At 40.7% G+C, this 22,636-nt stretch overlaps 1 protein-coding gene across 1 annotated transcript in view; it reads left to right on the plus strand.

The window, feature by feature from the left end:
- XPR1 (xenotropic and polytropic retrovirus receptor 1) overlaps positions 1-22,636 on the plus strand; it is a 235,674-nt gene that overhangs the window by 192,488 nt on the left and 20,550 nt on the right. The window contains exons 7-11 of the mRNA XM_077453099.1: positions 4,422-4,503; positions 5,949-6,136; positions 15,682-15,861; positions 16,642-16,804; positions 18,977-19,171. Of these exons, the coding sequence (XP_077309225.1) occupies positions 4,422-4,503; positions 5,949-6,136; positions 15,682-15,861; positions 16,642-16,804; positions 18,977-19,171 (808 nt within the window). The remainder of the gene's footprint in view (positions 1-4,421; positions 4,504-5,948; positions 6,137-15,681; positions 15,862-16,641; positions 16,805-18,976; positions 19,172-22,636) is intronic.

Here is a 22,636-nt window from a genome sequence, read left to right on the forward strand (position 1 = left end):
TTTTTTTTTTTTTTATATAACCTAGCCCTGCTTTAAACTTCTCCACAAGTTATCCCTGACCTGTCTGGTGTGTTCCTTGGCCTTCGCGATGCTGTTTGTTCACAAAGGTTCTTGAGAAAACCTCTGAGGGCATCACAGAACTGCCGTATTCATACTGAGATTAAATTACACACAGGTGGACTCTGTTTACAAATTAGGTGACTTATGAAGGCAATTGGTTCCACTAGATTTTAGTTAGGTGTGTCAGAGTAAAGGGGGCTGAATGCAAATGCATGCCACGCTTTTCAGATATTTATTTGTAAAATAAATTAAAAGCCATTTATTTTCCTTCCGCTTAAAAATTGTGTGCCACTTTGTGTTGGTCTGTCACATAAAAGCCCAATAAAATATATTTACGTTTTTGTTTGTAACATGACAAAATTTCAAGGGCCATGAGTACTTTTTCAAGGCACTGTAACACCAACATGTCCGAAAAAAAGTGGCCTCCATAATTCTCAAATGGAAGACGTTTGGCACAACCGGGACTGCTCCAAGACCTAGTTGTCTGGCCAAACTGAGCAGTCTGGGAGAAGGGTCTTTAAGAGAGGTGACCAAAGACCAGATGACTGAGAAGCAGAGACCCTATGTGGCGATGGGACAAAGTTCCAGAAGGACAACCGTCACTGCAGTCCTCCACTGAGCTGGGTTTTATGCTAGAGTGGCTGGATGGAAGCTTCTCCTCAGTGCCATTATAGTGATATGTTATGTAATGGAAAAGACACGTATATAAGAGATATGATGGATATAGGGCTGCACACCCAAACTGCGATTTGAATGGGAATGTCCCCCCCCCCCCCCCCCGTATGGACAATACCTGCGACTCTGATGAAATTGTTCCAATGACACTCTCTTCAGAGAAGGATTAGGAAAACTCAAAAACAGGTTACTAGAGAGAGCTTATAGTGGTTCTTGTTTACTAAAGCATACAATAGAATTGTTACAAAATCGCGATATGAACTTCTTTTCAAACACAAAACCAAAAAGATGATTCTGATCCAACTAGGATAAAAATGCATTTTTCTAAACCGCATAAGCAAATTAAAGAAATAATCCAATGACACTGGACAATACTTACGGATGATCTTGAGGTCCAACCATTTGTCTCTGATACTCAAGCTATCACCTAAAAAAGAGCCACATCTGTCAAAGGCAGATTGATCCAGAGTGAATACAAAGGGGAGACTAGGAAAAGACATAACTAAAACTACCGCCCCAGTGTGAATAGGGTCTAAACCTTAGTAGGGTTGATCTGATGTATGATATGATTCCCTGCTCTATAAGGATATGTGCATATGTAAGTTGTATCCCACTACAATCACAAATAAAAGCTAAAACCTGTTATGTTGCTTCAGATTTAATCTGTCTTTTGATGTCCTGAAATCGGTTAATAATCCTTGCTTGAAAATGAATCCTTTGCTTTTTAAAAATAATTTATTCAGTATTCATTCTGTTTACATATTGACGTTTCTTTAAAGAAGGAAGTAAACCCTCTCTTAAAAAACAAACAAAAAAAAACACCCTGCAGGACAAAGGCATAAGGAGCTAGTATGCATAGCATACTAGCTCATTATAAATTACTTACCTGAGATTGAAGCCCCCGAAGCGACCCTCGTTCACCTCCTCCGTCACCGCCATGGTACCTGGAGTGACTTCCAGGTATCGCTGCTCCGGCGCTGTGACTGGCCGGAGCAGCGATGACATCACTCCACCGTATGCGCGCAGGACCCGTCAGTAACAGCATGATCGCCTTCACTAATGGCACGCTCAGTGCGCCTGTGTGGCGTAGACATCAGTGCCTGTTTTTAGGGACATATCCCTTAACTGTGTAGGTTAAGGAGATATTTATTGCACCTACAGTTATGATTAAGTGCCACATGAGGCGTGAAACGCGTTAGCCATCTATCCTGTTTGCCATGATCTGATGTGACTGTATTTTGGATTTTATTCGACTAAATAAAGATGCCTTTTTGAAGTGCTGCCATCCAGGAACTTCTTTTTCTCTCTCACTACGAGCAAAGCCAACACCTGTGAAGTCTAATTAGAGGGGATACTTTCACTGTGGGATTGGAGTCTAGAGCGGAAGCTTTGTACTTTACAACCACTTTAATCCTTGTACAAAACTAAAGACAAATTGATAACCAATTTAAAAAAGGTGTGGGGGGGGGGGGGCATGCTTTTCTGTTTAGAAAAACAAATTGTTGCATGCTGCATTTTAAAAGAAGCAAGAAATTACTAAGGAATTAGTGTATCTAAACATTATTTTTAAAAATGCATTCTAATTTCTGTAGCATGCATTGGCCTTATTGTATGCTCCCACCAGTTGCCACTTCTGCAGCAAATTCCAAGTGAGGTGACAATGAGGCCCAAGCAGCTCCCTAAACAGATATGTATGTTCCTACAGTGTACTATAAGTACACATCCCCATGCAACGCAAGTTCAGCTTGGTGGGGCACAGTGAGGAATGGCAAAATTATAAATCTTTTATACATCTGCTTTGGCCACACCCATTGTGACAAGCAGCTGTCCTGGGAATCGCCCTCACTGACTGGCAGAATACCATACTGCCCATAGATATGCTCAGAAGCGGCATAGTAGTCCCTTTCCATCTCCCTACACCAGTGCCTGGAACGTACTTCCACGGATATATTGTCCAAGAATAAAAGAACAGAATCATGAATTTTCTAGCTTAACTGAGTTTGAACATACCGTATTTATCGGTGTATAACACGCACAGTCGTATAACGCACCCCAATTTTAGGAGGGAAGTTTAAGGAAAAAAACCCCATACATTTTAAATAAAGAACTTTGAATCAAAATTAGGCTCACGGTTCATCAATGCACCCTGCTCAGTGCCCATCTGTAGCCTCTAAATTGCCTATCAATGCACCCTGCTCAGTGCCCATCTGCAGCCTCTAAATTGCCTATCAATGCACCCTGCTAAGTGCCCATCTGCAGCCTCTAAATTGCCTATCAATGCAACCTGTTCATTGCCCATCTGCAGCCTCACCTTTCCCACCATTGCAGCCTCGCCAGTGTTGGATTATCCCTGCTGTCTCCAAAGGAAGAGGAGCAGCAAACACAGCTGAATTACACAGAGCCGCGATCGCCTATGTACCCGACGCTCCGTCACTCAGAGCCACGCCTCCTGACCCTGATCATATGATCGAAAGGATAGTGGCCTGATGCAGGACCAGGAGGCATGGCTGTGAGTGATGGAGCGCCGGGTACACAGGAGATCGCGGCTCTGTGTAATTCGGCGGTGTTCCCTCCTCTACCCTCAGAGACGGCAGGGATCAGCGTATAAAACGCACCCACAATTTTCCCCTGATTTTAAGGGGGAAAAAGTGCATGTTATACGTCGATAAATACGGTATTTAATTGAAATAAGGAACAAGCAGATTTTTTCACATTTTTAAGTAAAACCCCAAGGTTACATGTGTTTTGTTGTGAGGGTTTAGTTACTTTTAAAGTTGTAATGGTTATGATTCCGTAGAAAACCAACATTTTTAAAAGAAAAAGACACGCACTGAGATCTCCAAACTCCGTTTTATTTGCCCATCTTTTTAAGCTGGCAATACGCTTGTGACTGAATCTTATTAGATACAGCCATTGTTGCATTAACAGTTTTCCACCTATCTCCATCGATTTTTTGAATTTGCCCCGTGTATGGCAAGCTTAACTTATTGGCGCACATGTGAACTGGCATTCGTGTTCTTCTGGTACCTACACTTTTCTGCAGTGGGACATTCTGTATACTTTGTTGTGTTGTAAATTGGCATTAAGCCACAAGTGGCAGGTCATTTTGTGTCTTGTCATCTGTTTTCTGGGGGCGAGGTCAAAGAAACCTGGTGGAATATGAGGCTTTAGGCTGGTCATACATGGAGCGAATTTCTTTCCTGATAGTGACAGGGCAATCTCTCCTGCCGAGCAATTGTCTTCTCCTTCCCTGCCAGGAAAAGACTGTGTATTATCACTAATGCCTATAGCATCTACTTGTGACAATCACAAGCGAATCCGGCAGGCTGATTGTACCCAACTTGATTGATCAATCAACTTGGTACATTCTGTCTGCCCATGAATGATTCGAATCGGCAGGAATCGGCTGAGATTCGAACTGTGTGTGGCCTCCCTTGGGGATCTTTTTCACGGCTTCAAATGGAAGTTACTTCTTAAGTGGCATGCTCTTCTAGCATAGATGAAATGTAACGCCCTCCCTGCATCTGTGTCTGTAGGCATTCTTATTCGTGAAACGGTCACAAAACATTGTCATTTTAAGATACTGGGCTTTTTATGATTTTCTTCTAAAACAAATTGTATCATTCAGCTGTCCCATTTGAGCATTAAAAGTTGCTGATTAACTTTTGTTTTCTGTTATTTTTCAGCCTGCACCAGCCTGGACAACATTTCGAGTGGGACTGTATTGTGGGATATTTATTGTGTTGAATTGTGCAGTTGTGTATACTGGTAAGCTTACATTTGCTGCTTTTTTCACATACCTAAACAATAGATGTGCAGGTGTTGCCAATACCTTTCTCTTAGTTTTGCAGCCTTGTGTCAGAGATAAGCTGTAAACCGCATCAGGGCAGAAAATTATATGTTTGATATCTGCGGCAAAGGAAAATGGAGGTGTTGCTATAGCAATGAACCATGTACCAGCTGTCGTCGTAATGCAGATTTTGAAATGATCGTGTTATTGGTTGAAAAAGAAAATACTATTTTATTTTCGTTGCACCAGACTTTGTAGCATTTCCTTTCATTTTATATTGCATGTTCTGATAACCAGTGTAGTATTTTATTGTTCATCAATATATCTTCAAGGTAAGCATGAATTCTATTAAAATATATTGATATCTGATTGACCACCTAACATAACCGCATAGTTTCAGAAATATAACCCAGTTACTGTGAAAATATACTCTAAGAAAATCCCCCACTTGTGGAGTGACACCTTCTTACACCCCCTTACAGCTGTATAGGAACCTGTGGTAAATACCCTGGTTCTACAGGGTAGGAAAAAGCATTTTACCTTTTTGATTTGTAGCACTTTTGCCATTTGACATTACTTTCTTTGGGGTTCGTTTACATTTATGCATTTTCTTGCAGTGCATTTTTGGAAGAGGTGCAGATACCTTTTTGTTGCAAGACGTTTCAGTTTTAACCCTATGGACTTCAATGGGAGTGTAAGGTGGAAAATGCACATACGTGTTTTTTTGGTGCATTTTTGGTAGAGTTTTCAACCAGCCTCCTCCTGCAAAAAAACCTATGAAGAGGCACTTGCACAGATGTGAACCTAACCTTAGGGGCCAATTTCCAGACTTGAACACTGTCACCTGCTCAGGAGGAGGAAGAATTTAACCCAACATTGAGCTTACATCTTCCAACATAAAACTTTTTTTTTTTTTTTTTTAAGATTCCCTGTCCTTTTCCCCTGAGTGAGAGTCTGTTTGCTAGTGGACACCCATACACATGCAGTTTGTGCAGATAAAGGTCAGTTGATGTATGTGCTGGCACAAACTGAGATTGAGATACGTACTCTGTGTAAAAGCATTGAAATAAAAAGTTTGATACAACAGGGTTGTTTATGGGGCTCATGTGCAGTTTTCTTTTTACCTATAGGATGAACAATCTGATGGCATATCTCCCATAGCCATCACCGTTGACACCTAAATCTGTTGTGCGTCAGGCCACTGACAGCTGACAAGTTGCTAGGTTTGTTCAATCTGCATGTGTTTGGGCAGTCAGTCCATAGAAATATGCCGTTCTTAAGCAAATCTGAACCAGGAAGAACCACTGCTCATATGAGCAAGATAGGAAATGTTCTAAAGGTGCCATGTGGCTGTAGTATCACTGCAAATGTCTGGGGTGCGCTGTGTAGGAGACAACTCTGTCATCATTTTGTCCTTTTGCAGGTTACGAGAGGTATAAAATTACAGACGTCTGGCCCTTGGTGCGCATTTACAGGGGTGGTTTCCTGTTGGTGGAATTCCTTTTTCTTCTGGGCATCAATACTTATGGATGGAGACAAGCTGGCGTCAATCACGTACTCATATTTGAGCTCAACCCTCGTAACAACCTCTCGCATCAGCATCTGTTTGAGGTAAGAATTCATGCACGTCTTCACAATGGGAATGAATGTACCACAAAAATGGAAAACAACCATGGATGTAATGTGATGGTTTCATTGCAGGTTTGCAAATTGAGTGTGTTATACATGACTAGAGATAATTGGTTAAAGAGGACCTGTTTTTTTATATTTATTTTTGACTGTAAGCCTCTGTAACCTGGTCTCTTACTCCAACAGCAGCTTTTAGTTACTCTTCTTATGCTTCACAATCACTCAGAGGTTTTGCATATCAGTCTTACCCTTGGTTGCAATGCATATGTTGTACAGTGCCATAAATAACAATGCTAAATAAATCATTTGTACGTCACCTGCCCCGTTCCCCTGACATTTGCCGTGATTTTTCTTGTTGACAGTCTGGCATTCCGTGTTTATTTCAGAGACATTTTCAGTCAACAGGAGCAAAGGAAATTCAGGTTCAAAGGGGTTGTAAAGTCAGAAGGTTTTTATCTTAATACAATCTATGCATTAAGATAAAAAGCCTTCTGTGTGCACAGCAGGCTCCCCCCCCCCCCCCCCCCCCCTTACCCGAGCCCCTTCTCCAGCAATGTCCACGAATCTCTCGGCAGTCCGAGACTCTCCCTCCTGTTTGGCTGAGACACACCAGTGCTGCCATTGGCTCCTGCTGCTGTCAATCAAACTCAGCAAATCATGAGAGAGGGGACGAGGTCAAACCACAGCTCTGTGTCTGAATGGATACACGGAGCTGCAGCTCGGCTCAGGTGACCCCATAGCAAACTGTTTGCTGTGGGGGCACTCAACAGGAGGGAGGGGCCAGGAGCTCCAGCAAGGGACCAGAGAAGAGGAGGATCCAGGCTGCTCTGTGCAAAACCACTGCACAGGGTTGGTAAGTATAACATGTTTGTTATTTTAATAGAAAAAAAAAGAGATTTTACCATCACTTTAAGCTACATGCCACTAGAGTTGTAGTTTACAAAGTGCTTTGGAATACCATATGACAACCCTGTTTGGCCCAGCACTGTAAAATGAAATGATACCCATGTGCTTCATACCCATAAAATGTTTGCTTCAGCTCCTGACATTGAATGCAGAGGTGGAGTGAAGGTAAGTATATGCTAGGGAAAATTTGGGGATTTAGGCTACATTTGCACAGGCGATTAGCACCAGTGCGAATGACAGCGGCAGGAATCTTCTGATTCTTGTAGCTGTTTCTGACACCTGTTAGTGGCTAACTGTGGCTGCTCAGCCCAATGTTCGCTTCAATGGCAAGTCAGGAGGGGCCACAGGTATCCTGTAGTGGTCACTGGTGGAAGCACACAATGTGTGTCCCGCAGTGATCAGCAAAGTAATTTGCTGGCTGAGCAAGCAGCCACGGATAGCTGAGGACGCTTCTGCCCTGTCATTGCATTGTAAAGTGCTTGGCAGTTGCAGCTAGCCGCTCACAAGTAGCAAAAACAGCTGCAGGAAGCAGAAGATTCCTGCTGCTGTCTTTAGCAGTGGTGCTAGTTGCCCCTGCAAATGTAGCCTAATTCTATAATTTGCCTCCGACGGATTGATTCATACTTTATGGACCTGTCTTCATATTAAACTTTGTCCTGTAGCATAGTGCAGATCTTCTGTTCACAATCAATATACAGTACTTTATTCTAAACATACTCTGCTATCCTAGGTACCACCTGATAATACACATATATGATTACACTAGGATAACACTAGAATGTAAAAACAGGCTATATAGTAAAAGCTGCAGGAGGCACATTCAAGATGGTAAATTAAGTTAATCTCCTGTGGAAGCCCCTATTAAGCATTGTATAATGAATAATTGATGGCCAATTACAGAATACATAGCCTAGAAAGTAACTCGGACAAACTGGGGAGGCTTTGATTTTTCTGTGTGCAGCCCTGTCTGTGTGGTTGCTATAACAGCTGAGTTCCCAACTGAGCATAAAGTAATGGACATTCCCTTGTGAGCGGATCAGAAGCAACTAGTTGTGCTGGGATATACGCTGCTATAAATAGTGTTCATTCCGGTGTTTTCTCTCTTCTGTCCATTGTGCTTTGTCTTTTCCAAAGAAACGCATGACAATGTTGGCCCAATTGGTTCTTTGTCTCCAGAATGCAAACGTGTGAGCGAAGTCACATTCTAGGTCTCCAGGCTCCATTTGTAGAGAATGGGTTTCTTGCCCACCTCAGTCAGTACATACAATTTTTCAGGACAAGCTTTCGGGGTATGTCCACTTCTTCAAGGTCCAAACAGTACTGATTCACAAATTTTTGAGCAGAATGTTAAAAAGATTTAAATAAATCTCTGAAGGAAAGGGGAGAGGAAAAAAAAGAGAGAGAAAAACAAACACATACAAATCAATGGTAATAAAGATAGCAGCAGAGTTAGCAAGATAAGACAGAGGGGGGATGCTAGTCACAGAGGGGGTCATAAAACTTTGGTATAATGGCTAAGGAAACCTATATCTAAATTCAGTCCATTCTTTTTTGTGTCAAAAAGAATTATCATTCTTAGTTCAAACGTTTCCCTTTCCTGGATAGTTCTGAAATTCCCTTTAAGAACTAAAACATTGAGGTCTTTTCTATAGTGTGGTCCGGTTGTGAGAAGTGATGTTCCACAGGTGTGCATAAACTGTCTTCTTTACGTTCCTTGATGGTATGTCTGTGCAAATTGATCCTCGCTTGCAACTTCTGTCCTGTTTCACCAACATAAGATCCTTTTCTGCACCTCTTGCATTGGATGAGATACACAACAGTACTGGAGGTACAGTTGTAAGATCCCATGATATTGAAGGTCCCATTTGCGTGTGTGACACTTTCGGATAGATTGATCTGGTTGCATAGTATGCAGCGTTTTTTTATTGCAGGGTTTGCTACCATTATTTGTGACTTCATAATCAGAGTGAAGTTTCCTGCTGATTAGTTTGTGTCGGTTGGGTGGTTGTCTGAAAGCCAATTATGGGGGTTGTTGGAATATTCCTTTCAGAGTTTCATCCTCTGTTATAATGGCTTGTAAATCTTTGATTATCTTTTTTATCCCTTCAAGTGCTCGGTTGTATGTGGTGACTAGAGGTACTCGGTTATTTTTTTTTTTTTTTCTGTGTATTGGAGGAGATTTTCTCTTTGGTTTTTCAAGGCTGTGTTTATGCTGTTGATGGTTTTGTCTTTGTAACATTTCTTATGGAAGGAGTCTGCCAGTGTTCTGAGATGTTCATCTCTGTCTTCTGGGTCTGAACAAATTCGGTGGTATCTGATGGCCCCGGCTGTGTATGATGGCCCCGGCTGTGTATGATGGCCCCGGCTGTGTATGATGGCCCCGGCTGTGTATGATGGCCCCGGCTGTGTATGATGGCCCGTTTAGTGTGTTGGGGGTGAAAACTGGAACTGTGAAGATAGCTGCATCGGTCAGTCGGTTTTCTGTATATCGACGTGTGAAGCTTGTGATCCCTGATGTATACTGTAGTGTCTAGGAAGTTGACATGAGTGTTTGAATAATCCATTTTTAGGTTGATAGACTGGTGAAAAGTGTTGATCAATGAGTATAATTGGTTTAGATTTTCTTCACCTTCAGTCCATATCATGAAGATATCATCACTATAGCGATACTATCTGTATGGCTTTTGTTGTATGCTGTTGAGGGAGGAATTTGTCCTCCAGGTCAGCCATAAATAAGTTTGCATATTGGGGTGCCATTTTGCTTTCAGTAGCATTACCCATACACTGGAGATAGATGTCATTATTGAAAGTGAAGTAGTTGTGTGTAAAAATGAATTTGATGAGCTGTGTCACATCCTCAGCAGTATATTTGTGGTTTGGTGAGGATGATGAGAATCTGTGACATGCCGCCAACCCATCCTTCTGAGGGATGTTGCTATACAGAGATTCAATTCTATTCTATTCATCCATAGTGACTAGAGGTGTATTTGGTGGTAATTTTTGTATATTGTGAAGCTTGTTCAGAAAATCAGTGGTGTCTTGCAGGAAACTCGCAGTGTTCATGACTAAAGGTTTTAACATGTTCTCTACAAGGCCTGAGATATGTTCGGTAAGTGTATTCATACCTGTTATAATGGGTCTGCCTGGATTTCCTGGCTTGTGAATCTTAGGCAGCATGTATAAGTCTCCAATTTCTGGATTATCCGGAATCGCATTGATGAGTTCTGAATGTAGGTGGCTTGGTATTGTTGCAATGAGACCTTTTAATTGGTTAGTAAAATCCTGGGTCTGATCATATTCCAGTAGTATTTGCCAGCTGCCTCTGGCCCTCTTGTATATATTTGTATCCATCACAATGACTGCTCCCCCTTTATCTGCTGGTTTGATGGTTATGGCCTGATTATTGCACAGATCATGTACAGCTCTTTGCTCCAGTGGTGAAAGGTTGTATAATATTTTCTTTTGCTGGGTGGATATCAGGGATCTGACTCGCAGCCTGAAGCTGTCAATGTAGGTATCCAGTTTGGTGTTGAGTCCTTGTGGAGGTGTGAAGTTGCTTTTCTTTTTCTTTTTCTTTTTGCCACCTCCTATTGTCTTAGGATTCCTTTCATTACTGTGAAAATATTCTTTAAACCTTAGTCTCCTAAAGAATTCCTATATCTGACCATACATGTAAATTATCCAATTTGGTGGTTGGGCAGAATGTGAGGCCTTTGGAGAGGACTGTTTCTGGTGTAGAAAGTTTATGATTTGACAAATTTATGATTCCGAGTTCCTCTGTTATATCCACATTTTCTGTCAAGTCAGCATTTACACAAGGGATACCTTGGGATTCATTCTTGGGTTCCAAGTAGCTGATAGCAGGAGTTGTAAAGTTTGTTTTGTGTTTAGGTTGTATCTAAAAGGTCTGCTCTTGGTGTAGCTTTTCTAGTTTTTTTTGCTTCCTGTTTATGGCAAGTTTTTGCTGATGTCTTTGTAAGGTTTCGATTTCATTCTTAATTTGGTCGATGCTTGTAGGGTCCAATGGTGTTTATAAATTTTTTTTAAAAAGTATCACGGACAGTACGCAATTTGCTACTTAAACTGTTACTAAACTCACAACAGTAAAATCAGTCTGTATATGCAGGAAAGCATGCTTGTTCTACTCACTGTGGAACCTAAGGGGTCAATCCTCTGCATTGTGTAAAAAGACTGATTTTTTTCTTCTCTGATCCTCCTCCCCTTCTTCCACCATTCCCAATCCATCTCCTGATAGTACAGAGCTTTGGGGGCACTCTGCACATGCTCAGTTTGTTATGTATTGCTAGAGAGTAGGGATGAGCTCAGGTGTGTTCGCATGTAACATGTGCAGACCCGCTAGGAAGTCTGGGCTGCGATGCGCTAATCACAGGCAATGAGACATTGCCCCGATGTGCGGCTGCAGAGATCATGCAATCTCTCATTGCCTGTTATTAGTGCGGTGCTGCACTGACTTCCTGATGGGCTCTGCACGTGTTCCATGCGAACACGCCTGAGCTCATCCCTACTAGAGAGTTTTTTTTTTTTTTTTGTTTTTGTTTTTTCTTGGGAGGGTACATATGATCGACACAGGGCCAATAAGCACTGTCTAGACAGAGGGTCAGTGGTCCTGCAGCCTCATAGGCCTGTCAGAATAGAAGGAAAACTCCTACAAGCTTTAACCAGACACTGTTAGAAGTCACTAGACTACTATATACTGCTGATAAAAGGTATTTAGCATTTTTATATTTACTAAATAAATTGGCTTTAGTAACACTTTAAAATTGACAGAAAATGCCTCTAATCCCAAGTTTTTTCACTTGTGTTTAGGAGTGTTTATATGCATATTGTGTTTAGAAGTGTTTGTGCATAAACTCATTCTGTTGGCTAGAATATTCATGTACTCTGTCCATTATCAAAAATGTACATGCATAGGAGGGCATTTGGGCACGTTTATACGTGTTTATGCACGTTTACACAGAAAGAACGCGTCTCCTGGAACGCATGCCTGTGCCATTTTTTTTCTCTCTAAATGCTGTGCATAAGAATTCACTAAATTGTCTGCATGGGCACATTGGCGAACATGCAGATGCATTCATAGGTGGGGGAAAAAAATGTGAAACGCCCCTGGTAGTGGCATTTTATAAGAACTACAGCACCTTGCAAAAGTATTCACCCCCCTTTGGCTTTTTACCTATTTTGTTACTTTACAGCCTTTAGTTTAATGTTGTTTTTTAAAATCGGAATTATATGTAATGGATCAGAACACTATAGTCTAAGTTGGTGAAGTAAAATTAGACTAATATATAAAACTATTTTTCGGAAATAAAAAAAGATAATTGACATGTGCGTATGTATTATCCTTTGTTATGAACCCCATAACAAGCTCTGGTGCAACCAATTACATTCAGAAGTTACATAATTAGTGAAATGATGTCCACCTATGTGCAATATAAGTGTCACATGATCTGTCATTACATATATACACATCTTTTTAAATGCCCCAGAGGCTGCAACACCTAAGAAAGAGGCACCACTAACCAAACACTGCCATGAAGACCAAAAAAACTCTCCAAACAAGTAAGGGACTATGTTGTTGAGAAGTACAATTCAGGGTTAGTTTATAAAAAAAAATCCAAATCTTTGATGATCCCTAGGAGCACCGTCAAATCTATCATAACCAAATGGAAATAACATGGCACAACAGCAAACCTGCCAAGAGACGGCCACACACCAAAACTCACTGACCGGGCAAGGAGGGCATTAATCGGAGAGGCAGCACGGAGACCTAAGGTAACCCTGGAGGAGCTACAGCGTTCCACAGCAGAGACTGCCATATCTGTACATAGAATGACAATAAGCCGTACGTTCCATAGACTTGGGCTTTAGAGTGGCCAGAAGAAAGCCATTACTTTCAGCAAAAAGCAAAATTACACGTTTTGAGTTTGTGAAAAGGTGTGTGGGAGACTCCCAAAATGTATGGAGGAAGGTGCTCTGGTCTGATGAGACTAAAATTGAACCTTTTGGCCATCAAAGAAAGCGCTATGTCTGGCGCAAACCCCACACATCACATCACCCAAAGAACACCATCCCCACAGTGAAACATGGTGGTGGCAGCATCATGGTGCTGGGATGTTTTTCAGCAGTCGGGACTGGAAAACTGGTCAGAGTTGAGGGAAAGATGGATGGTGCTAAATACAGGAATATTCTTGCGCAAAACCTGTACCACTCTGTGTGTGATTTCAGGCTAGGACAGAGGTTCACCTTCCAGCAGCACAATGACCCCAAACACACTGCTAAAGCAACACTTGAGTGGTTTAAGGGGAAACATGTAAATGTGTTGGAATAGCCGAGTCAAAGCCCAGACCTCAATCCAATAAAAAATCCGTGGTCAGACTTAGATTGCTGTTCACAAGCGCAAACCATCCAACTTGAAGGAGTTGGAGCAGTTTTGCAGGGAGGAATGGGCAAACATCCCAGTAGTAAGATGTGGCAAGCTCATAGAGACTTATCCAAAGTGACTTGGACCTTTGATAGCCGCAAAAGGTGGCTCTACAAAGTATTGACTTTAGGAGGTGAATAGTTATGCACATTGACCTTTTCTGTTATTCTGTCCTTTCTGTTTGCTTTACAATAATAAAAATAAAAATCATCTTCAAAGTTGTGGGCATGTTCTCTAAATTAAATGATGCAAATGCTCAAACGATCCATGTTAATTCCAGGTTGTGAGGCAACAAAACACGAAAGGGGGGTGATTACTTTTGCAAGGCACTGTATGTCACCTTTCTAAGATAATAAGATTTATAACTTTTCCTTTATATCTGTACAATGTATTTTATGTCTATACAATGGGCTATTACTGTACATTATTGTCCCTACCCAAAACCACCTTCCTTGATCCATTTCAGCACTGCTTGCTTGCACAAAAGGATAGGGGAAGTAACCTCTATCCTTGTCAGCAAGCCAGCAGTGGTGAAACGAGTCAAGGAAGGTGGTTTCGGGTGGAGACTTTAATATATGCAGTTTTCATTCTGACAAATTAAATAGAAGAGCGACGTTTGAGTGTGGCTTATATTTATTTTTGGCTGAGAGTGGAGACGGGCTGTGTTAGACAGCACCTAGGTCATCCCTATTATTTGAATGGAGCAGTCTGGAGTGGAGCCATAGGTTAGGGTATTGCTATATACATATATACTAACCGTGTAAGCGCTATTGTCAGCACAGCATTTTTTTTTTCTTCTGGAAAATATTGTTTGTGGTTACACTGAAGGCTTCAGCGAATGCAGTGCCTACCTCCATACATATGAATTAAGCTGTCTCTGTACAAGATTGATGCTTACATTAGAACATAAACATTACAATTTTTTTTTTTTTTTTTTTTAATAGCTTTGCAGGGTTGACTTGACCTGTGTGTAATTCTCATTTAGATTGTTATTTTTGATGGAATACTTCCATGTGTTTTTATGTAATTTAAACATGCAATGAAAGAAATGCAGGTCTGCCACGGAAGCCCTTGGAAGAATAGTGCAATGGCTTCAATACTTTGACTCTCTATCCTGGAACGAGTATTCAGATGAGGAAAGTCTAATCCTTGTGTATAGTTGTTCCGGGTCTGTGTCAAACATATAAAAAGATTAAATGGGTATTTCAATTATTAGAATGGTGTCATTGCAGCGCCTCTAAACCAATCTCCCACCTGCCATTTTTTGCAGGAAATGAATATGCAGTTATTACCTTTTTCACAGGAGCCTGCAGAGAATTGCACCTGCGATCAGTAGATTATGGATGCAATTTCAGACTCCTTCATACAATGCCATACAATGCCTGCAGCTTTCTTGCAAGTACCTCTGAGCCGTAGTTGCAAACAGGACTTGTAGTTCGTTCATTCACAGATTGCTGTTAATGAGTGGCGTGACTGTGTGGGTGAAGTCCTGCTCAGCTGTGCTAATTTTAAAATTTGACAGCGGCTGTGGGGCAGAGGGACCCCTGCCCACTGCCACGGGGGGGGCGGGGGGGGTTGGGTGCTGCACAGTAACATGTCACACCCTAAATACTGGTGTAACATGTTACTAAAGGTGAACTGATCCTTTTTACTTCAGGTCTGTGAAATTTAGAAAGGGGGCCCAGAATACCATATTTAGGCAGAGGCTAAAAGAACATGACGGTTGTGTCATGGATGGCGCTGGGAATTTAATTTCAGAAATCTTAACTAGTATACTAGAAACTTTATAATAGTGTGTGTGTTTTTTTTTTTTTTATAGTGTTGAGCGTTTATTGACCACCAGGAGACCTATGTGGAAGAGTGTAGCCTTTTAAAATTGTTATTTTAGGAAGAAAATTGCATGAATATAAAATGTTTGAATATTTAGTTTGAACATGGTGTAGAGCGAGTATTGATGTTTCCTTGTAATGGGTGAGAGACCTGCCAACAGGTCACAGTGGCCTTTTATGTAAATGTTGGATTCTATTTACAATTTGGTGTGTAACCTGATAATTTGTAAATGTAAAAAAAAAAAAAAACACACAAACATATTTAATATAAACAAAGCTTTACATTATTCTGTCATTTATGTGTATATATAATGTGTTTATGTAGGTCTGTAACAGTTATGTGTCTGTTTCAGCTTGCAGGTTTCCTCGGCATGTTGTGGTGCCTCAGTCTATTCTCCTGTGTCTTTGGACATCATATTTATTTGCCAATGCAGGTGAATCCACTGGTCTTGTATGGCTTCATGCTGCTCTTTCTGATCAACCCCACGAAAACCTTCTACTATAAGTCTCGATTTTGGCTCCTTAAGTTATTGGTGAGTGCTACAGAAGCCATTTGGCAAAAGCCTGTTCTACTCTCGCTGAGCTTACTTTCCCATTGATATTTTATATGTATGGATTGCAGTATGTACTTTCCAAGGTTGCCTTATTGTTACTCTTACCAAGGCTAAAATCAAGCTTGGACTCAGGCTTTTGTATATCATAGCTGAATGTGTCTGAAATAGAATAACAAATAGAATCTGTTTTCCTATCTGTAATAGACGTTTCCTCCTCTATGCTATAACTACATTTTGGGCTGTTTGTTGGTTTATATTCCATTGCAAAAAAAAACAAAACCTTAAACATAATTGCCCATTCACGATCATGTGTTGCTCTAAAATACTGTAATACACAAACTAACACTGAAACAGCACCTGCAGTGCAGAATTATAGTGTGCAGTCTTAAAAGGGTTTTTTATGTTCCTTTTAGGACCTGTTTTGTATTGGCAGGCAATTCAAATGGAATCAACGATCTTATCCCCTTGTGCATGAGGTGTGATAATTTACTGCAGCAACCTTCAAAGTTCTATAAAGGGCCAAAGTGTTTGCCTTCCATGTTTTCTATATTTTTATTATAGTTGTGTAGAAGCGGCCACTTACGTTACTAATTTCGTACTTCAGATTTGATGATGATTATCTGTCTAGTTGGTGGTGGACTCTACCTGGAGTTTTGAACTTTTATATCTCTTAACACCCTTCTCATTTGTGCTTGGTTCTGCTCTTGTTTTATCCTCTTCTGTCTTTTGATCTGGTTTTCATTTTTATTCTCATACTAGTTCCGAGTGTTTACTGCCCCCTTCCATAAAGTGGGCTTTGCAGATTTCTGGCTGGCCGACCAACTCAACAGTCTTGCAGTGATACTTATGGACCTGGAGTTCATGATCTGCTTCTACAGCTTTGAGCTAAACTGGAAGAGTGACAATGGACTCATCAGTGCTGGTAAGAAAACAAGGCTAGCTTATTTTTTTTATTTTTTTTTTCTTGCTTGTCCTGCATTGTTTTAAAATGTCTTTAATTATTAATTTCCATTGATATTGGAGGGTAAAAGAAAAGCATGATCTGGTGGGAAACTATGCAAATAGAAACAGACATTTATTAAGTTCCTTTTTTCCTTGCAAAGCATTGTTGTACCATAGATATGTCATAAAGTATAGTGCGCAACCCTCAACCAGACCCTTCCTTCTGTGATGTATCAGAAAAGTGCAGAGGACATTGTGCTTTCACTGGACTTTGTAACATATCTATGGTTCAGTAAGGGGGGAAAAAGGCATAAGTGGGGTTTTCCTTTTTTTAATATCTTGCGTAACTATTCCAGCATAATCTAGGAACTGAAAATCTCAATACAGATAGAAAACCTCAGATATCAGTGTTGAAAAATATAAAGTGTTGCATTGAGTGTACAACAGGAAAGGAATGTATGAAAGAATAGAGGGGTAGGGCGAATAAGAGGGTAAGGGGAAAAGTTTACAAATTCTCTGCCTACCTTCTCACAGTTGCAACACTAATATTCAGATATAGGAGAAAATCCAAGGAGGAGGGACACTTAAGCTAGTGTTTTGAGGCAATGAATTTTGAGCACTTTAAAAAATCTCTGAAACAATCCAATAATACCAGGGCTTCCTAAAACCATTTTAAAACCGTGCCACATGCAGGCATGGGCAAGCCCCATGAAAAATGTTATTGATGCAAGAAAACTGCAGCTTGCTTTTCATTTGATGAAAGGGGCATTTTATAGATTCAGTGAAAATAAATATACTATTGGATTCACTGCAGAATGATAAAGCTTTTGGAGTGTGAGGTCCTAACAGCTTCTTTTTTTTTTTTTCCCCGCATTTGGTGCAAGTCCATTTGAGTCATTTGAAGGACGTCTCTATTCTCTGGCTCTTGGGCTACATACTACTTGTAGGGCAGTCGCCCCTCACTGAACAGGTGCCTCAATATATTGTCTTTGTTTGAGTGATAAAAGATATAGGTCAAATATTTATTAGAAAAACTCTTCTTACACATCAATTCAGTTCCAGTTTTCCAGTTGCGTCAAAGAATTGTTAAAATAAAGCTATAGGCAAAACTTTTTTGTTTTTTATTTTAGCTTAAGGGGGGGTTATATGGCAGTTTTTTGCCATCTGCGTCCCATTGTGGAGATTTTTCCTTCACTTCCTGTCCCATAGCCAAAGCAGGAAGTGAGAGGAAATCCCTGCAATGGCTTTGAAGCTCTCCTCAGAGAAATAAAAAGGCAACTAAATTAACAAAAAGAGAGCGTGCAATAGTCTCATGCAACAACTATAACACCACTTTATTAAAGAGGAACTGCTGTCTGCTGACATTTGTAATAAAAGTCTTCCCTCCAACCACTTTGTATATATATTTTTTTACGTATACTGTGATTCTGTACTTGCCAAATATGCTGCAGAAATCTCCTTTCGCTGAGTCTGGCTGCAACCATTTTAACTGTGGGCAGCTTCAGCTGCTGCTTGTTCACTTCCTGGATTTACACAGAGGCACACATCCAGCTCTGCAGCCTTGCAGTTTTCATTATGACTCATTACCCTTCCTTTCCTGGCAAATGCTCACAAGGGTGGGGGAGAGAGCTGTGCATGATGTCATATGCCTAGACTAATAACCAGAAAAGAAACTGGAAGTGGGCTGTTTAAGGTATTTACTGGCAGAAAAAAAAAACATGTTTTACTAGCCAAATTAAAACAACAAGGGCAGAAGACAAAGTTGAAAAAAATGACTGAAGGTTTGCTTTAAAGTAGAACTATAGGCAAAACTATTTGTTTTTTATAGAGTAAGGGAGGGTTAATAACCCCTGTTGGTTTAATTTTTGCTATCTCTGCCCCATTGGGGAGATTTCTTTTCACTTCCTGTCCCATAGCTAAAACGGGAAGTGAGAGGACATCATATTCTTTCAAGTTTCTCAGACAGGTACATCATTTTAGGACAAATTCCCTTTAAGTCTATAACATATTATATAGACTAGATGTTTAAAAACAGAGGCCAATGATGAGGTTGACAGCATTGGTCATGACAGCAAGTGAGGTGCCCGAATCAGAGTGTGGGTTTGTATAATCTGTTTATTCTTGTGTCTCACTTCCTCTCCTCTTTTTACAGCGACTGGAAAGTGTAATACATATAGTTATGGGGTGCGAGCTGTGGTTCAGTGTATTCCAGCCTGGCTGCGTTTCATCCAGTGCCTGAGACGATACAGAGACACTAAAAGAGCCTTCCCTCACCTGGCGAATGCTGGCAAATACTCCACTACTTTCTTCATGGTCACATTTGCTGCTCTCTACCAAACCCACAAAGGTAAAAGTCCTGTGTGTATATATTCTCTCCAGATCGGAGACATCATTGTGACTGATTAGCTGTGAAATCCCAATATTGGTGACATATGTGATTCATTACATGTACACTGCTTGTCTTCCTGATGGATAAGGCTTTGTTGTATCATTGTCCCTCCTCATTTCCAACAGAAACAGATTTTTCTTAACCACTTAACTCTAGGTGGACATCATGTGACTTCCTGGGCTTCAAGTGTTTTTTTTTACTGCTGATAATTCCTTCTCATATAAAAACAATCATAGTGGCTGTTGAGTGATCACGCCACACTCCAGTGCTTCTACCAGCTCGCCTATGCAATAAGCGTGCTGGAGAATGAATTGCCCAGCAGTAGCCATTTACTATAGAGCTGACTGAGAACCAGATGGTCCCCGGCCATCTCTGTGACCTTCGGAGGCCTTTTACAGCATCAGAAGATGTAAAAACTGGCCATTTATTTGCACACAGGAACGGACGCATATGTACGTCGTACCCACATATGTAAACAGGGTTTAAACCACACATGTGAGGTATTGCCGTGAACATTAGAGGAAGAGCAATAATTCTAGCATAAGACCTCCTCTGTAACTCTAAACTGGTAACTTGTTACATTTTCTAAAGCATATCCTATGGAGATTTGTAAGTTAAAATAGACGTACTGCCCTCGAAACTGAATTAATTGTTGTGCGTTAGTTTTAATAATATAGGATTTGGCCCTCGTACTGATATGTTTGGAGACCCTGCAAAAGATCATAAGCTACTTTTGGTGACAGGCATGATGTAAGAGCTTGTATGCTCATTGGCCACTTTATTTAGGTACACTTGTTCAATATTCAGTTAGTCAACACTGATCTGTGTTTTCTGCATTTCAGTAAATAAAGCATGCAGACACAATAGCTGTTTGATCAAACATGGGAAGTTTGACTTGGCTCTGCCGTTATACCCTGTATACCTCAGAAATGTATCCGTGGCGAGAAGTTTTGTGGTGTGCACATGCTATATGGAACAATAAAGTTAATTATCCATTGACAAATGTGGACTGTGGCTTTCCCTTTATGACATCTGAAGAGCAAAGGATAGGATCAGTCCTGAATCATCCGCACACACAATTTGTGGCTATGGCCGAAGGAGCCTAGGAGGAGTGTTGTAACCGATTTGGAAACTGCCACTTGGGCTGTCCAGTAGAGCCGCACTATTCTGGCTAAAATTAGAATGACGATTTTTTGCTTAGAAGATAGATCATGATTCTCTCACGATTCTCACGGCTTAACATCATCTTTCACATTAAAACAAAAAAAACATTTTGCTAACTTTACTGTTTCGTTTTTTTTTTTTTAAATATTGAAGTGTATTTTTTCCAAAACCATTGCATTTGAAAGACTGCTGGGCAAACACAGTGTGACATAAAATATTGCAGCAATTGCCATTTTATTCCCTAGGGTCTCTGCTAAAATTATATTACATATATAATGTATATAATGTTTGGGGGTTCCAAGTAATTTTCTAGCAAAAAAAAAAATGATTTTAACTTAAAGAAGTTTACACGTGGTTGAAAGCTTGGCAGGCTCCCCAGATTATTTGTTTACACAAGAAGTTCTATCCCTTTGATCTAAGAAGTAAGTTAGTTACAATGTTTCAAGTTCTAAACTTGGCAGATTGCCCGGGATGCTTTCTTTTGGCAGCTGAGTGAGCAGATAATCTCTCCACTTGTTTATATGAAAAAATCGCCTACTCTCGGTGGGAGAGATCATCAGGGGAGTGAATCGAGATCGCATTTTTTTAAGGATTAATCGTGCAGCTCTACTGTCCAGTAATTATTGGTGTCAAACTTGGTTGCAGCATCTCAAACATTTCTGGCTACTTGCGATTTTTTTGTACACTGCATTCTGGAAAAACAAATCTTGAGTGGGAGTTCTGTGGGTAAGAACACTTTGTAAAATAGAACCTGTACTGAGAAAAATAAGGGAGCTCCCATTGCTTACCACTCCTCCCTAAAAGATCTTCCGTACTTTCTTCGTTGCTTATCTATAACAATCATGCAGATGAGGACTTCTGACTTTGCAGATTTTAACATTGAAGCTACACAGTAAGGCCTCTTTCACACTGCCCACTGCAGTTTCCTCACAGCACTGGTACAGTGCACTGTACCTGTGGTTCACAACTGTTAAATTATACACGCTTTACACCAATGGTCTGCAGAATGGCATCTATACACTCACAAGGCATCTTACTTGGAGGAGGATAGCTGATGTGGGGGTGAGATCCTGTGTGGATAAGTACCTAAGAACTGAGCTGAGGCTACAGTAGATGTAGGATTACCAAAAGTAGTCAACTGAAACCTGGGAAAAAAGTGCCTGTTCTGACTAGTCCTGTTTTCTGTTTGCCAGTTTAGCACACACCACATTAATCTATTGATATTTTTTTTTGCCAGTGTAAGAACGTGTCAAGTTTGTATTTCAATGTTACCCATCAGACTTTCTATACGTGGCACCAAAACCAGAAATGTGTGTAATCTGTGTCACAGGGTTATTAAAAACATTAAAAAAAAAAAAAAAAAGATCCTTGCCCTACTATTTGTTGTGGATTCTGCTCACATTGGAGATATGTTACATGATTTTCTGTTCTGTGTCACACTCTATAGCTAGAACAGGGAGTGCTTGGAAATCTCCCCATTGATTATAATAAAAATTTGACAGATGTTTTGACGGTTTAGTATTGTCAGAAAAAATGTTTTAGCAGATGTTTGGGACCCATTAAAGTGATTTGTAAAGGAAAATAAAAATTGCTCTCTGCAATGAAATTGTACAAAATTGCCACAAACCTCCTGTTTTAGGTCCCCCGATGGCGCTCCTGGCCCCCCTCTCTATCTCTCTCCTCTGTCCAGTGCCCCCATGGAAAGCCGCTTCCCATGGGGCACTAGTGCGTGCTCACACCCGAGCACTGCTGCTGCGTCCATTCACACAGACTTGTTACAGCGCTCTCTCCTCTCCCCTGAAGTCGGCTGCTGGGGAGATCACATGCCCAGATTGGAAATGCTCTGAAAATCTGTACGTTTATGCATCTTCCTTCTACAGGGTGGTTAGAATAGGAGTTGGAAGGGGGATGGGGAGCAGTTTTGGCCTTAGAGCCTGGAATTCCACTTTAAACAGTCGCTTTTTCTAATCTACTTATGGGTTGCCTGTTGCTTGCTTTTTGCAACAGTTTCTTATTACTACTATTGTTACTTTTAAAGGTGTAAGTCTGATGCTTTTTTAGTTGCCAAGGTATGTATTAGAATGGTTGATGTAGATGAGGCCTGTGCTGAGTAAATCTCCTGTGATAGACAGTTCTGCATCCTCCTTATATTATAGGTTGGCCTAATAAGACATAATAATGCTGGCTCTATTTTGTATCAGGGATCATCCGTCCCCAAGTCCTAGGTGTCTTAATTTGTTTTCTGCAAAATCCATTTAA

Source organism: Lithobates pipiens, unplaced genomic scaffold (assembly GCF_037356315.1).
Source record: "Lithobates pipiens isolate NorthernLeopardFrog02 unplaced genomic scaffold, aLitPip1_a1.2 Scaffold_23, whole genome shotgun sequence".
Lineage (NCBI taxonomy): Eukaryota > Metazoa > Chordata > Amphibia > Anura > Ranidae > Lithobates > Lithobates pipiens.